This window comes from Haliaeetus leucocephalus, unplaced genomic scaffold (assembly GCF_000737465.1).
Source record: "Haliaeetus leucocephalus isolate CR32 unplaced genomic scaffold, Haliaeetus_leucocephalus-4.0 Scaffold284, whole genome shotgun sequence".
In the NCBI taxonomy this organism is placed as follows: domain Eukaryota; kingdom Metazoa; phylum Chordata; class Aves; order Accipitriformes; family Accipitridae; genus Haliaeetus; species Haliaeetus leucocephalus.
The window spans coordinates 7,467,765-7,485,173 of record NW_010972720.1 but is presented as its reverse complement, the minus strand read 5'-3'; the positions used below and the strand labels follow the sequence as shown (position 1 = coordinate 7,485,173).

Here is a 17,409-nt window from a genome sequence, read left to right as displayed (position 1 = left end):
CATAATATCACCAGTGAGTAAACTTAGTGTAACCAAAGAAGAAATATACTAAGCCAGAAAAGTAACTTAAAAATGCTTTCATTTACTCATAAGAATGCAGTGCTTGATGACCATTTACAAAAACTAGAAATCTGATTAACAGTACAGATATAAAACATACATTACAAATGCTTTGCCTTGGATTACCAATCCTTGAACATTCACAAAAAGAAGTGAGGAGAACTGGTATTAGTTCCCAAGTAGAAGAAACCAATTCTACTCTTAACTGCACAATTTGGGCAAATAATTTTTCTCCTCATCCCTTTCCCCTTCAACAGCTCTTCAACCACATTTACTTAAACTGCTGGCTTTCTGATAGAAGGACGAATCACTGACTGTGAAGGCACACACTACTAATAGCCAGGGACCTGATCAGGGCTGTAATCTTTGGGCAGAATGCAATCCCAATCTCCAATCTGATCTTCCCATTTGGGTCTACACAAAAGTTTGAAGGCTCAGATATTTCAAAATATGATAAATTTGTACAATAACAATTATTGTTATTATTTTATTGTTATAATTGTTATATTATATTGTTACTATTGTAATATTTTATAAGAAATCTCAAGAAATGGGAACAGCCTTACCGACTTGTCAGCATGCAGGTTCAATTGCTCAGCACCTATAAAAATGTTTGGCCCGGCAAGGAAAACATTACCTCCTGTAAACACAGTTTATCACAGCAGTTCCCATAGCTACTGATGATTAGAACACTGCAAGTAGAAGCAATGAATGAATTCCATCTCAAAAGAATTAAAGGAAGAAGAAAAAGTAACGACAGACAATACTTACCAGAGAACAACTGCAAGAAGCAGACAGACTGAAAAATGGAGGAATGTTAAAACAGCAGTTAAAAGGAGATACCACAAACTCCTGTTTAGAAGTATAAATTTTATATATGACTGAAGTTTGGATAGGCTAGAACATCTTTAACACTGAGGAAATGTCAAAAAGTAGGAACAGGACTTCATGGCCTAAACATAACTTACTTGCTTCTGTAGGTAGAATAACAATTCCCTAAGGAAAGACGGAAAAAGGAGGAATGCCTGAGAAGAAAGTGCAGCAGCAGCATCTTGACACTGCAAACAGAGCAGACACCTCAACCATTTATTTCATTTGCTCTAATTTTCAATCTAACTGCTGGTCAGACAAGTTTAAAAGAAGGCAATGCAGGCATCCTGAGAATTGCAAGGCTCAGGAGAAACCAGCATACTGCACGTTCTTTGTTACACAAGATAGTAGCTGGCAAATTTAGCACTTCAGTCTCCCATTGAGTGCAGGGGGGTTCTGTATCTTCCTAAGCTGGGTTAAGAAGCAATCTGAAATCTCTTCCTTGAGGCTAGAGGATTTCTCTGAAAGGATCTGTAGTAATGCTGTGAGCCTAGAAAGATAAAACATTGTTTGTTAATTGTGGTAAAATCTGAAAGACACACCAAGATTATTTATGAGTTAATTCCATCAGCCTGCTCTGATCCATGTTTGCTAACCTGCCCATACTCTTACATCACATTTTATATAATTATGCCAGTCATATAATTATTTAAACTCAAGGAAATTCCAAACAATTAAAGGTTATGTACAAGCACTCAAATACCTCAGGAACTAAGCCATGTAGGGCTGCTGTCTTTTTTGGTGTTATAAATGGAAGACATAGTTGCAAATCAATATTGATTTTTTTTTATTTAATTAAGACAGCTTTATATTTATGTTAAAAATGCACATTTTCACTTTTCTTTTTCCCCACATAAAAAGTTTACTAATTTGGTGAATTTATATCACTCTAAACCAAAATTTTTGTCATGAAACAGTTCACAGACATGTATTTGTGTTGCTACTCTAGCAGCTGCAAAACATCTAGCTTGTACACTAGATATTCTTGCCATAATTGTAAATATGCTGAAATCTTAAACAACAACAAAAAAAAATTAAGATGAGGGGGAATCCTTTTCCTTCCATGTCATAACAATGACAAGAAGCTTTCCAGGATTCCTATGTCAGAGGGCTATCTCACACCAAGTGAGAAGAAACTTCAAAACCAAACTCAAAAGATCCTGCCAAGCACACCTGTTCTTTTATGCCAAGATGGCTCTCCCGAGCACTTTACCTCTCAACTGTACTGTGGGTTAATAGGTTTTGTTAGCCTTTTGCCTTCCAAGTGATTCTTACTTTGCCTACCTATTAAAAATCCTTGACCTGTCCCTCTGTGGTTAGCAAAATCCATGGGAGTCAGTGATCTCTTCTGAAGTGTGTCTGTCTGTAAAAAGGAGAGACATACTATTAGCCAGTACAGTATGCTTATCTACTGAAATGGTTTGACTACTGTTTTTACAATCTAGTCCAGCAAAGTGAGTCCTACCAAGCCGCAAAGCTCCAAGCAGTATTAAAACTGCACAATTCTAGTACATAGACACCCTCAAAGGAACTGTTTGATGCATTAGACCAGAAAAAAATCTTTTCCTCATACACTAGTCTTGCTTTTCAAGGTCCCACACCTTCCCAAAACCTTTCAACATCCTCCTCTCTACAGGTAGCAGGAATCCCTGTACATCAGAAATCTGGGGAGACACAGTAAATGAGTCCTGCTGTAGACCAACAGTGGGTGTGAATGGAAGCCTCTTCACTTTTCCATGTCTCTACTTACATTGTAACATACCCTGAATGTATGAGTTGTGTTGGGCCTTGAAACTTGATCAATAATAACAGTTCTTTCTCTGAGTGGCTGTTGCTCTGTGCTGCCAGGCACTGCACTTGACACTCTGCTATGAGCATACCGTCCTCGATGCTGAGAGAATTAAAAAGAGGATTGAGAGAATGCAGCAATTTAATCGGTTAAAATAGTAATTTTTCCATTGCCATACAAAAAACCACAAGAGAGAGAGAAAGAAAAATATGTTTTCACTAACCCAAAGCACCAATTTAAGGTAATTCAAGGGTACTCATGTTTTTCAAACAGGTTTGAAACTGTTCCCTAATATTAGTCTATAATCCCCAAAGGCTTATACTAATTGAAATAATAACAACAACAACAATAAAATTAATAATAATAGACTTTACAGGTGTCTCAATTCAAAATATTATTCAGAAGCAAAATAATATCAACATACCAATTTACTTGCATTCTGGTGATTTATTACTTCCCTATCCTTCAAAAATAGGCCAGTATCAATAAGACTTGTCTTTTTTTTCAGTCAGTATCCTTTTCCACTTCAGTCAGCATAATTTACTGCTTCTTATAACCTAACATTAGTGAATAAAACACTGAAAAGAACTACTTAAATCCAGATGCATATAAGTGCAAGGTTATTATCTGGTTGATTGGTTGGTTTCCTCTTTTTTTTAAAAAAAAACAGATTTTTCTGTTGTCAGAGAAAAGTCTTTCCACCATGATCTGTTTGTGACCTAAGGTTTTTAACTGGCTTGTCTTGCATTCTAACGATACCCCAATGTAACACACATTAGCATGTTAAGACCATGTATTAAAAACAAACCAACACAAACTGTAAAATTATTCAACAATTGACACAGAGCAATTTATTTCCAAATAGCTCAAATTGAGTTCTTCACCAGAACAAAAATGAACACAACTTACACAGCTCTGTTGCAATCGAGGTACTGAAAGATACTGTTCAACAGCCTCTGAGTTTATTGGCGGTAACTTGTTCCAGGTTGTAGGTGCACGAGCAGAAGATAAACGATCCAAGCTGGCACCCCTACAGAATTTTAAGGGTTCCTCTTTTAGGAGAATTCATATTAAAGATTTCTTCACTGCAGTAATATGAAATTATTAAGCAGTACATTTCTTTATAGAGCTCAGCTACAGAAAGTAACAGCACCTAATATAGCATCAAAAAAATAAAACAAATGTCTCTCCTCAAAAAACACAGTTCTGCTTGCTTTCTTCTTCTCTCTGAATTCTAGAATCAATAATAAATCTCAGTTGTCAAGTATTTTGCAAAATTCTTCACTGGTGAAATTTCAGTAAAGTTCTGAGGAAAGCAAAGAATAAAATGAAAAAACTCACAATTTAGTCCCCCTAAGGATTTCATCATTGTACACATTAGGAGCTTTTGAGGAGAGTTTGTCAGAAGTGAGAGGAGGTAACCTATGATGGCTTGGTAGCTTCCTAGAAGATGCCAGCAGTACCCGAGATGATGAGAGAATACTGTTATCAGCAATTCTCCCCAACCTGGTATGCACTGAATTTGGAGCACTGGAGCCACTGCTATGCTGTTTATCTTCTTGCTCATTCCTAGGGAAAAAGGAAGGAGAATGACATAAGGAATGAGGATGAAGGGGGAAAAAAAAAAAGATTTCTTAACAGAGCATCACTGCAGCCTCTACAAATCATTATCACATCAGTGATACACACAAAGGAGATGACTGCCTTCTTATTGACTTTTTATAATTGCAAAACATCTTTTACATACTATGAATTATGATGCATTTTGAAAATGTCAATACTAACACCTACGGTATTTTTTCTACTGTGGCAACATGCCTCTGTTGGAGTGGTTTTGCTTGAATTGTCATCACACCATTCAAATTACTACAGAAGTTGCTGGAGAAACGGTGAACCTAGTAAAAGCAAAACATGCATTAACCTTTACTTTTTTGAAGGAAGACCTCAAAAACACGTAGTTAGGAGACATTTTACTTGTTTCTTAGAACAGTTTCTGTTAAGATGGTTCAGTAGAATTCTCAGTAGTAGATGGGGCAAATATGTTGTTTTGCTTATTTTAAACAGATTCTTACAAACAGAACTTGTGTAATTTAGTTACTGAATTGCAACTCAATTTGCAATCTAAGTTTCAGCTGAAGCTGGAGTTCACTTCTCCGAAGTTTCCATTTCCCCTCAGCACAGTCCAGCCCAGGGGCACAGAGCCTGGGCATTACTTATCTAAGCATTTTACTATTTCTGGCTGCTGGGACCACTACAGAACCAAGCGCACCGATGGGGAGCACCGAGATTGCTGTGCTACCTCTTCCATGTTTCTTATCTTGCTACCTAACAAGCATGGAAGAAGAGTAGACAGAAGAGAATGAAGTCACTTAAACTGAAGAGACACAGGGGAAAAAAACCAAACAGAAGCAGTGGCTGGAAAAGAAAAAAATGTGCTAAACAGGAGCCAGGGAACAGAGGGAGGAAGCAAGCAGGACTAAAAAGGGCATTTTATCAATACAAACATGAACTTCCACAGAGAGAGGTAAAGCCTAGTGCCAGCGCGCTGGTGGATATACTGCAGAGTCCCCTTTTATAAGGGGCAAAGGAAATGAAAAGGAATGAGAAAGTCTGAAACTCACAGGGTTGTGAGTAAAGCACTTCAAGTTGCAGCTTCACATCCCTGCAGTCCAGGGAAAAGCCTGATTTTTCTTCTTAATTCTACCAAGAGGAAATGACTTGACCTATTTTCTAAGGATGAAATACAGTCTAACAAGTGTTTTTTTGTAAACCAACTTCAGCAATATCTTAGTGGTAAACGGCACCTTTAAGAACCACCAAAGAAGAACAAGTGATAGTAAACGAAATGCGCATTTAATGAACCTTCATTTTAAATGAGATAACATTTTCAGTATACCTAATTAGTTTAAAAAAAAAATTTTTAAAAAAGAGCCCTTTCTAGCTTCAGCCAGGACTCTGTCCCAGGTTAGCATAAAAAAGAACACCATTTGACAGAAAGTTATTTTTACCTGCGAGGAAACAAAATGAGACCCAAAAGATACACTTTGTGCTTCAGAGCCTCTGGAAAGAGGAACACTCCCAGCATCTGCTGTAATACGAACGACTGGCAAATGTGGCAGTTTTGCTGTAACAGCTTTCAGTTTTTCCACCTGTTTGTCACACTCTGCACAACAGCAAAAAACATAGAGGGAATATGAGGTATTTCATATGTTTACCAGCCATCACTTGTTCGGATTCAAACAATATTACACTTCACAGTAAATAAAGACTTTCATATAAAGTTTCCACGGTATTTAAAAATCTACCATAAATGATGTTTTTCTGAAAGCATTCCCATTTGTTTATGCTTTCTCTGACACTGACAAACAAGTTGGTCTATACAGGTAGAGCTGGAGGAGGATGTTTGTTTAAGAAAATACTGCTAAGACTCTTGGAATGTTATTTAAAAATTCCCAAAGATTTTTTTTTAAAGCAGAAAAAAAAATATTAAAAAAAAAAAGTCTATTGATCCTATCCTTGCCTGACAGCAGCTACAGAGAGTTTCATTTTGGGTATATACTGCCATCTTATTTCTATTATAAACCCACATTCTTTTACATTCCTAGTTGAATTCCTTTGGTTAGCTATCTATTTGTCATAAGTTTATGCCCCTCATAAAGATAAAAGAGCACACCTATCATAAAACTGCTAAGCTACCCTCCCTAAACTATAATATTGAGCTAAACAATCCACCTGTGTTGTGGAAAGCCCTGTTATATTTCAGTAACACCTGAAATGCTAAGTTCTGATGCTGCAAGTATTCTAAGAAATTTTGCCATTTCTTACTATGTTGTAGACTTACATTTGAGGTTGAGTGTATGTTACATTTGAGGTAATTTCCAAAACCCACTCCCAAGTATTCTTCTATTACTGTCCTTTTAAAATACATTGAAAGGAGAACTCAAATTTCCCTCAACCTCCAAAGATGACACATGCACACTAAATTGAATTTAACTTCTAGTTAATTTTCCTAGCTTCTGCTTTTCTTCACTACAGTCTGTTAGAATACGAAAACATAAAATAAAATGCATCACCATTTCTTCATCTATATTAAACTCATGAACTCCTGCACTGTCAGCAGGACTCTCTCTCTCTCTCTCTCTCTCTCTCTGACTGCCTAAGGGCTCTTTTTATTAACAAAGCTCAAACAATGAGGACTAGAAGACTTTGATTCCTAGGTTCCAGATTCAGAACACACTGTCAGTGATCCCCTGCTAAGAGCATCAATTTGCATCCTGAGCCAGCAATTAAGATTATTTTTTTTTAAAACAGGCTTTCCTGCAATGAAGCTCTTTCAGTCAGTATTCTTCCTTTTTTTACAGCTCATACAATCCCGCCTGAAAATTAGTAGGAACGTTTTTATTTTAGGTGTTTGCGTATGTGTGCGTGCACACCCATGGCAAGGCATTACATATCTTACAGTGCTGTACTACCAACATGATTATCTTAAAATAACCAGATTTCCCAAGCTTCATTTAAGGGGGGGAGGGGAGGGGGAGAGAATCACTTTTCTGAGTTTGATTCAATAAATACCATATCTGAAAATACCAAATACCTGTGATACTAGTTTCCCAATTTTTTTTAATCAGTTCATCCAATATTTCAATTACATTGCTCCAGATACAATCAAATACTTCAGAAGCCACGGCATCTTTGATACAGGCATTGGGAGATACCGGGGGAATGCCACGCTTACTCCTCTTCTCAGCAAGATGCATTTTCTTTTGTTCCCAACTCTCATCATCACTAATAAAGGAAGCAAATTCAAATAAAATTCCATGGGGTTTGTATTAGAAGGAGGGGTTTTCCCCTCCTTCTAATATACCAAATGAATAGACACATACATATGGAAGAAAAGCCAGTCAGAAGTAGATCACAAAAAAAATTCAAATTCAAACATACAGAGTACCTATGGGAACAGAACCGATTGAATAAATACAATGATTTCTTTTTCTTTTGCTTGCAGGTGAAAAATGAAAAAAATCCAGTCAGGGCATTACAACAGAAAGATCTGCAGCTCTAGAAAGAACAGCTTTATACGTGGCAATTAATCATTTGAGACTAAATCCTATGCTTCTTATCATAAATTTAAGGGAACTATTGTCTGTTGCATTTGGCAGGAGGACTATCACATAGAACATTTCTTTTTTTATCACATCCTGTGTACCTGCACACATCTGCAACACTCCACCGCTGATCAAAGACAAACAACCTCAAAGGATTTCTGCAGCCTGACAAGAATAGCAGAGCCCATAGCCTTACATTCACCTCCTTCCCTTCCACTACTGTGTGGACAGTTACATTTTTTTTTTTATTTTATTTTTTTTCCCTCCCTCCCTACCTAGGGAAGCACAGTGTAGCAACATTTCCTAATTTGGTCTTCTAATACACCTCTCAGGAAGAAAGTTTTAACCTTTCTCTTTTTTTTAATGCTATCATATTTCTTTCTAAGGAAATGCAATTTTTTTTATGATTACATGCATGATCCCAAGTTCATACTGGTTTCTACTATCTCCCTTTCTCTTCTCAGTCACTTCTTCCTCAAACTGGACCGCAAAATTCTTAACTATGAGGCTTGGTTGAATGGTCCAACTCACAAAAGGACCAAGCTATTTTCATATCAGGCTTTGTAACACCTAATGGAGAACAAGGTATTTCAGAATTGAAGGAAACAAGAAACAACATATCAAGGAGGCACAAAGGAGAGAAATGCACCTTCAGTCAAGTCTCTCTCCCAAATTAAGTTTGCTTACTTAGCAAAACGAAGAGAGAACAATCCTAAGAGGATTCTTGAACCCAAACCCTTTCCAACAAGGCAGCCACCCAGGCCCTCTCTTTCAGAAACACGACTGAAAGGGTCTCAGTCTGGTTCCTCAGTTTTTCAGAACCACCATGTCTTTTTCGTGTAAGTGCATCAAGCTTTAGCACAAAAAGCTATGCTTTGTGCCCCACTAGTCCTACCAAAGCTTCCCCCTTGTAGCAGTCTTTTAGAAAACAGCACATTACAGTCTTTCATCCACCCATAGCCTCATTGCTGGAACACTCAACTGGCTCACAGGAAACCTAGGTTGCACTGTCAAGACAACAGTTGCATGACTCCTGTCACTCAACAAGAGTGCTCTAAATACAGGTTGTATCCTGCACCTCTCCTCACAAAGCTGTTACACAGTGCACAGAAAGAATTTAAGATTCATTAGGGCAGACAATGAGCACGTGCAGTGTAATGACCCTAAACAACCTGGTGGTCAAGGCACTCACCTGGGGAGAAGGGATTCCTTCATTCTACTCCATGTCTCAGAATTATTCACTTTATCTCCATGCACAAAACACCTCACAACAACTAGTGGTTAAGACACATTCCTCTGACATGGCAGATGTGAGCCTTGAACCACCAGAAAGACAACATACCTAATCTTCCACATGCCCAGTGAGTGCTCTGACCACTGCGCTACCAAACACAGGGACTGAAGGAACTGTATTTTACAGAAGAGAAACATAGTTTATGAACCCTGACTGGATTCACTGATAATTTTTCATTATATTCCTCAAAAAATACATATATCTGTTATTTACAGCTCCTTGTTGTCAAAGGCAAAATATTCTTCTATTTTTCCATCCACATCATAGATTTCTTCTTCCAGGAATGAATACATGGATGAAGCAGAGGCAAAAATCCTAGTGGAGCTTGAATCTAGTGATTTATGTATTGGAGATGCTGTTGGGATCAGTTTGGAGCCTGAAATACAGAGCCTGAAAAAATATCAACAAATGAGAATTAAATATTCAGAGAAAGAAGAAAGCGTGTATATAATTATACTGAAATGTTTCAGTAATACAAAAGTAATATTTGTACATATTTCTGAAGAGGGAAGGCCAAAAAGAAAACTTTAAAACATTAACATACTCTTTTCTATTACTAGTACATTCATGGAGGCCAGATAAACACTTAGTATCCACAGAGGTATCACTTCTGCTCTGAAAATGCTGAAAGCCTTCGTCCTTTGGCAGTAGGAGCTGCTTTCCTAGAACCCTGAATAAAAAGGAGAGAGCGAGCAATATCTTAGATGAAAATCCACTCCATATGCAAGTTACCAAGAATACAAATACCTGCAAACAGTAGGCAATGTGGAAATACACCTTACATTTTCTTTGAAAAAGTAATTTATGGAGGGGCCAGGTCTTGTGTAATATGTTAACATTGCCTAGTATTTAAGTCATTAAATTTAAGCTGATTTACGCAACATGAGATTCCAGCTTACAACTTTTAAGAGCAAATAGTAAAACTTGTTAGATTGTTCTAAAGGCAGATAAACACACTTCCTTTCTTATCAAAACTCTGTAAGAAATGTTTAAAAATGGATGCAGAAGACAAATAGCATCTGCTATGACTTCACTTATCCAACTCCAGTATCCATCAATGTGAGCAGAAATCCTAATTCAAAATGTTTACATGGATAGTTGAGGCTAGAATTAATGTTCAGAAAATGCACAAATTCCAACATGCGTAACAGAGGCAGAGAGAAAGTAAAAGCAACTCTATTCTATTTAAATGTACATGAAGTTACTCTATAAAATAATGTCTGAACACAGTATTGGTAAATAATAATCACTGCTTACTGTTTTTCACTAGAATTCACCAGGAATCTTGAAAGAATTTACCATTCGCATCAGTAGTGCAAGCAGCAATGTTCAGACTCACCTCAACACATTTTCTTAAGACTACCATTTACAGAACAGCACTTTATGCCACATGAAGCTCTAAGCAATAGCCTTTTTTACTTTTTGTTTTGTAAACCATGAACAAAAATCTTTCTCTTTAAATAGATCTGATCTTTCTCTTATTGATGACAGTTGCCAAGTATATTTATACCCACATGCTGAGCTAAGTATTCATATATCAACATAGCTGGTTTACAAATTGAAAAAAAAAAAAAAAAAAAAAAAGGACAGCCAGCAAGCAATTTGAAGCACAACTCTCAGATATAAATCTGGCATCCCAGAAGCTATTCTTTTGAGTAACTAGTCAACACAAACTGAGTTTTAAGGTTTAAGCTTAATAATGAAAATAACTTTTTTTCTTCCTTTTTAAACCACAGGATGTACCACATCCCTTAGTACCAAATGACACAGAGCTCCCAGATTTCTTCAGTTCACTTTCAACCTCTTGGACTTGGTTGGTATTGCCAGCATTAGATTTGAATCAGAAAATCATAAGTACAGGGAATCACTTACTTAAAAATATAGTGAAATGACTTAATACTTTGAATGAATTACACAGCACAAAAACCTGTCTCTATTTTATGCATGTTCTATTAATTTTTACAGTATCTAAACAAGGCAAAGCATGGCTTAATGCTAGTGAAAATTGCCTCAGGTTTATTTAACAATTCTCTCTTGTTCCCAACAAAGTGTGACACACTTTGTTAGTTGATTTTAGTTTATATTTACTAGTAACAAGCCCCCGCAAATTATCTAAAAGCACCGAAAGTATACCACAGTTATTGACAGGATTCTTTTTAATGGTGTTAAAACTATTGACTAGAAGATAGACACATGCAGGTCTATGTTTAGAATAGCTTAGAGCCACCACATCTCACAAAGAATGACATGCCATCATTTCTGAAGGCAGGACAGTACAACTCAGTACAACACTGACTTCTGTCCCCTGTGTTATAAGAAGTAGTCATCAGGCTGCCTAGACATTTTGCACAACTACGTAAATCAATTCTCATTAATCATGTACGCATTCTCAAATCCGTTCAACTAGTTATTACCAGGTTAATATCACACACTGTTTTACATTGATGTACATAGCTTAGGAGGACATGACAGCAGTGCAGTGTATGTGAAGCATGTGGTTGCCTTGATTTTTCCATTTCTTTTTAGAAGAATCAATAACGGAATCAATGCTAAATTTCTTGGAATTTCACAATATGTTTTCACTTACAGTAAAAACAAATGTTTCTTTACAAGATGTATTCTTTATTTAGAACAGGTCATTATGAAAATGGTGTATTATTTTCTCATTACATCCTGCTGAAGTATCTTTGCCTGCAATCATCGTATTAAGCAAAATAAAGAGCATTAGCTGCTAGTGCACCACCACCCAGACTTGCTGTGTAACTGTGGCACAGCTCTGTCCCAAAGATCCAGATCTGAACGCAGAAGGGTTACTGATGCCATACAGCAAGAGCAATTCATACGAGGGCACTCCAAAAATTCAAACTAGAGTAATAACTGGTTAAAATTAGTATCAGCAAGAAATTTCCTCACCTTAGATGAGGAAATCGTTCAACCCAGTCTGCACATTCTGCCTGCAGGCTCTGAGTTTGGGAGGTCACTTTTCCTTCAAACAGCAATTCATCAATCTCCCAAAATAACTGATGCACTCTCTGTGTGTTGGCTTTATCAAATTCCTACATATTATAAAATTAACAGTTGTTAGCAAATATGCATATATACTAAAAAACCCACAATATTTAAAGAACAGGACAACTTGGACTGACTTGGCTGAGCATCTCGGAATGGATCTTCGGACTACCTACTTTGGACACACAATTTATATACCACAGTGCAAAAACACAAATCCTACGTAGCTGCCCTGAGCAAGGCAATTTAGCAAAAAGGAACTAGAAGCCTGTATTTCTATGAAGTTAATGGAAAACAGGCAGCTGCCTAGGATTAGCCAACAGAAAACACCAGTTATAGGGTGCCTGGACTCTCAGCTCACTCCCTGCTCCGACGTGAAGTGAAGCATGCACACTGCACCTCTGGGACCCACGGCACCAAAGCTCCCTGCTCTTTCGAGCAGCACTCTTCCTTTCTGAGTAAAACGGCTAAGAGGGCAAAAAGGGCGCACCTTGCTTCTGCATGACATAGTCTGGTGGTTAGGAAACAGCCGCCAGTGTGAGAAATGGCCTTCCACACCTCTCCACTGAAGCTACAACTCAGTGCAACCAGAAACGGGCGAGCACAGGAGAGTATGGAAATAGCAGGGAAGAGCCTGACTTTGTCCAGTAATGTGGGAACGAGCACTTGGCTGACAGTTCCTCAGCTGGGGCACTGTTCATAACGATATTTGGCCACTTATATTAATATGAGACTTTGAAGCATGGAAAAAAGTGATAATGCTCAGGGCTCAAATCATATCTGTTCACTTTCAGCTGAGTGCCCCCACCACTTCAGGCTACAGAAGGGATCACACTTGAAAAGGAATGGGAAAATAACTCTCACCCAGGCTATTGTATGATCCAGGGTCAGGCTTTCTCCTGGAGGGCTGACAGCAACAGATGGGGTCAGTACCCTAACGGTTAGGATATTATGCAAAAGGTATGGCAGAACTACCATGGACGGCTTTTTAAAATTAAAGTGGCAGTGACTGCAATGTTTTTGGATTTATTCAGCCTGCACCAGCCATGCCTCAGAGGTCAGCCTCCCTAACAGACTTAACCTCTCACTGCATCATCTATGAAACAGAACTGACCTTAGGTAAGAGCTAAATATTTTCTCAGACTGGGACATTTACATGCATGCTCATGAATGTACTTTATGACTCAAAACACTGAGAACAGTTCAATTCAGACACTGCCCACATTATGCAGTATTTGAAAACACGTCTTTTATCATTCTCTTGGACTCAGAAACCTAAGCCTACCTTCTTTGGTAAACCAGGTTTGTTTCCCCCAAATTTCATTATTTCTTATTTTTATTCTATTTTTCTTTGTTACACATCAGCTGCACTGATATCAACTTGCAAACAGGAACTATTTTTTAAATATTCAATTAATATACTTACTCATTAGGCTATAATGAATGAAAGTGATTAACTTCTCCTACAGGACATGTGCTGCATGTCCATTTTCTGTAAAAATTAATCTATTCTACAATATTCAGATAAAGTGCACTGTAAAAGTTTCTGTGACATACATCATCCCTCCAGGAGTAAACTGAACTTCTTTCAGTAGACAAACCAGTAGTATAGCTGTTTATTCCAGACCAAGAATTATTCAACTCCGTGGGTGTTGTACAACCACTAGATGGAAGCGATGAAAGCGTTTCACTGTGAAAAGACAACAAATTAAGATGAAGAACACAATGGTTTTCTGTATAAACATTTTTAAAATAACACAACTGATCACATAAACGGACAGTGATACATATTCCTGTTGGATGCAAGATTTTCAGGACATGCTGTTACAGTCAGTGTGAAGAGCTGCAAATGTATGTTTTTCAGTAGAGTGCAATGAGTGCATGCTCCTATTTGAACCATTTACTGCCTTAAAGGCAATTCCTTCTACAGCATTTCGCTTTTATATGTACGTATATCATTGCAACTGTAAGGACACTCTAGAATATATCCACACATACTTAGACACACACACGTACCAAGCATTTCCACCTCTAACAATTATTTTGTTTTCTCCAGTTCAGCTATTTGGCACATCAAAACTATACATTAAAGATAACATGAACCTTCTTTAACTCTATTAGAAGCTATCACAAGAAAATTATGCAAAACTGAGCATAACATCTCTACAAATGTTTCAAATAGCATTGAGTTACATATCTGTACACAATGTCTTTTATGCTGTTAGACCTGGTGCACTTTAAACCTTGAGCTCTGGGATTCCAGCTCTCAGAAAGCTTTAGCTGGTCCCTGCCAGCTACCACCCACCCGGGGATGCAGTGACAGCAACAGCAGTCAGACATACAGGCCAGGCAAATCCTAACCAGTGCCAAATGGAATGAAACTTCTTGAAAGTTAAGTGACCTGCAACACTGGTGAGCGTTATTTGTGTTTAACCGTGAAGTCTGACTTCCCTTCCAGGCTTAATTGGTACCCTTCACTATGTTTTAAAAACACGCAAACCTGTTACACAAAGCAGAAGTAAAGTTCAAACCTTCTCAACAATGGTTTAGATCAATTTATACCCTGCGTTATGTGTAATCTGCACATTTCTATACATAGAGAGGAATTACGCAGCTGGCAGAAGTAGAAAACACAGCAATATATTCTAAGCAACAAATATCATGCAGAAGTAGTACATAAATTACAGAAAGAAAAAGATACGGGACTAATTACTACTTAGTCCCGTAACGCTAAATTAAACTGACATATATAGAAGCCTGAACACAGCCATCTCAGCTGATTAAAGTGCTGGTTTGCCTGCAAATTCAAATAATCTCTAAAGTTAAATTCCTTACTGAATAGTTGTCATCCATGAGAATGACTAGAAGCATGACTAGTTAAAATGAATGCCAATCATTAAATACCTATTTAAGCCAAGAGTTCATTAATGAAGTACTACTTCAGAAGTGAATGCATACCAAGTATAATTGCTGATGGCTTCCTGCACATTTCTCTCAAAAACTGCTGGAAGAGACTCTCCACTTTTCCCAGAAAGACACTGATTTGTGGAACCTCTGGACAGTCCCTTCCTATAAATACGGAAACACACCATTGCATAATATTAAATAAGGTTAACTCACACTTTCACTGGAGAAAAAAGAATAAAGATGACAGCAACTCTTTTGAATTCTTCAATCCTATCTGTCAACACAAACATTTACTTGAAGCAAACTACCTTATTTTAAAATAGGCTTTATTTACCTTATTTACATAAATGTTTTTCAGAAAAATGTACATACAATTTGAGACTTATTTTACTCCACAGACGTTCTCCTTCAGTTTTCCACTTTAAAATTTGCATGAAGTGCACACAAACGCAGCAGCACCTCACTATTGCAGGAACAGAGCAAAGGCACAAACCAGTAATTGTCCACACAGTTATTTAGCTATGTGGTTCTGTTCAATCATTAACATAGAGACCATTTTCTCAGACAACTCTCTGCATAAAAAGAAGTTACACATATGGTGCCAAGCAAATGGGGGCCTTTACTATAACAATGAACTCTCAACTTGGCTGTTTTAAGTGAACAAAGATATTAGTACATTAGGAAACACAGGCATATTCTCAACACATTTACAGGCCACGAAGCAGGAGTTCCTCCAGTACCAAAGACTCCTTAAGACTGCATTAAAAACCAAGCCACAAACTGTCTAATATTATGCCTTTACAGCATAAGAGATGCTAGAACTTGCCTTTTTTGGTTCTCCAAATACCTGAACACATGCTCAAACTTCAGAACCTCTTCAGAATGTATTCAGAGGCGGCAAAGTTTTCCTTAGAAACACTTTTAGAGCAACAGATTACTTCATCTGTGGAAGTTCCTATTTTCATCTCATAAAATCCTCAGGTCATAACCATGAATAGCAACATGATTGCATCAAAGTACATTTGTGAATGAGTAATTGTAAGGAAACAGCTGACAGTTTAAGAGTTCCCTTGATTTCTTTAGCCAAGAACTGTAGATTAGCCCTGCAACAGTTAGGATTGCTCTGCCTTCTTCCTATCCTTTCTTGCCTTTACACAGATTACAAAGATGCATATGTCAATATCTAACTCCCTATTCAAATAGACCACATCACACATGCTACTCCTTGGCTAATAAAGCCACCAAAACCTACCCCAAGTTTAAATTTCTCATCAGGGAAGACCTTGAATGGCAGATTCCTGGAGGCTGAGACAACAGCAGTGGAAAGCACCTCTACGTGCTTGCTCTAAACCTCCTCCTTGTTCCCTAGGCATCTGCTTTTGGCCACTGTCAGCACCAAGGGCCCTATGAAAAGTGGCACAGTCCAGACCAGTGAAAAGTTCATTTTGTCGTAACACCAAGATAGATCTCCTGAGCACTAATGGTGAGCTCACAGCCCATCTTCTGCATGGAAAGCTGGTTCCCTCTGTTAACATACATCCCTCCCTGCCATTTCATTTCCCATGTTATCACCCAGGCAGTCTTATAAAGCCTTTCTCAATTTTTTTCATGGCTGACCCTTGCCCTTTGTATTTTTCCACAGCTTACTATCACCACCAAGCCTTCTCACTTCACTGCTCACCCCTTTACCCGGTCAACTAGCTTGAACTGTGCGGGACAGATCCCTGTGAAACACCACTGGAGCAGGAAACCATTTACTGCTGCCCTGTTTCCCATTGCAGTGATTTGCCTGTGCAAGAGCCCTTTCCTCTCGTATTACAGCTGCTTCTTTTACTTGACAGACTTCTGGCAACCTGAACAGGCTACACTCATTGGATGTCTTGTATCTATGAGGCTTTCTGACTTTTCAAAGAACCCCAGGTGGGCTTTTTCTGGTGGCTTTGAAGGAAACCTGAACCTACAAACATGAAAAAAACCAGAAATACCACCAATAAAATTTCACGGAGTCACTCTCTGTGAAACAGAGCGCATGCATGACACTTAATGGCACAACACGTGAGGTGGAGCAAGAAAGCGTTCCTGCCACATGGCTCCACCGGGTGCAGTGGTACTGCTCCTCCTGACTCCTTGGACCGCGTGCCCTCAGACGATGAGGCAGGAGACGACTGCAGGAAAATAAAACGAAGAGGCAAACCCCCTCCCAGCCCATCTGTAGCACACTTCCCCGGCGCTGCCACGCCGACGCCAGGCACTGCAGCAGCCGGCTCCCGCCTGCGCTCCAGCCCTGACCCAACTCCCCGCACCGCAGGCATCGAACGATGACGCTACAAAATCATGACGTCGCCCGCCGACACCCGCGCCAGGGCTTCAGCCGC

General features: G+C 38.4%; 1 protein-coding gene across 1 annotated transcript; it reads right to left on the bottom strand.

Moving 5' to 3' along the window:
* Positions 1-1,346: 1,346 nt before the first annotated feature.
* Positions 1,347-17,346, bottom strand: FAM149A (family with sequence similarity 149, member A). Its single transcript, XM_010570067.1, has 15 exons — positions 17,090-17,346; positions 16,869-16,991; positions 15,086-15,196; positions 13,685-13,817; positions 12,032-12,174; positions 9,663-9,788; positions 9,332-9,508; positions 7,314-7,504; positions 5,728-5,882; positions 4,511-4,614; positions 4,061-4,288; positions 3,629-3,749; positions 2,693-2,821; positions 2,215-2,293; positions 1,347-1,420 (listed from the first exon to the last, which is right to left on the bottom strand). Exons 1-15 carry the CDS (start codon positions 17,344-17,346, stop codon positions 1,347-1,349), a joined length of 2,151 nt encoding a protein of 716 aa, XP_010568369.1.
* Between the last annotated feature and the right edge of the window lie 63 nt (positions 17,347-17,409).

Bases quoted from the DNA above. Each gene is read 5' to 3' on its own strand.
- FAM149A (XM_010570067.1), bottom strand. From the start codon at position 17,346: ATGCCTGCGGTGCGGGGAGTTGGGTCAGGGCTGGAGCGCAGGCGGGAG. The intron at 4,615-5,727 runs GTAAAAATAACT...TGCTTTTACTAG, and splicing joins CTCATTTTGTTTCCTCGCAG to GTTCACCGTTTCTCCAGCAA. The intron at 4,289-4,510 runs GTAGGTGTTAGT...CTTTTTCCCTAG, and splicing joins GCCACAGTAGAAAAAATACC to GAATGAGCAAGAAGATAAAC.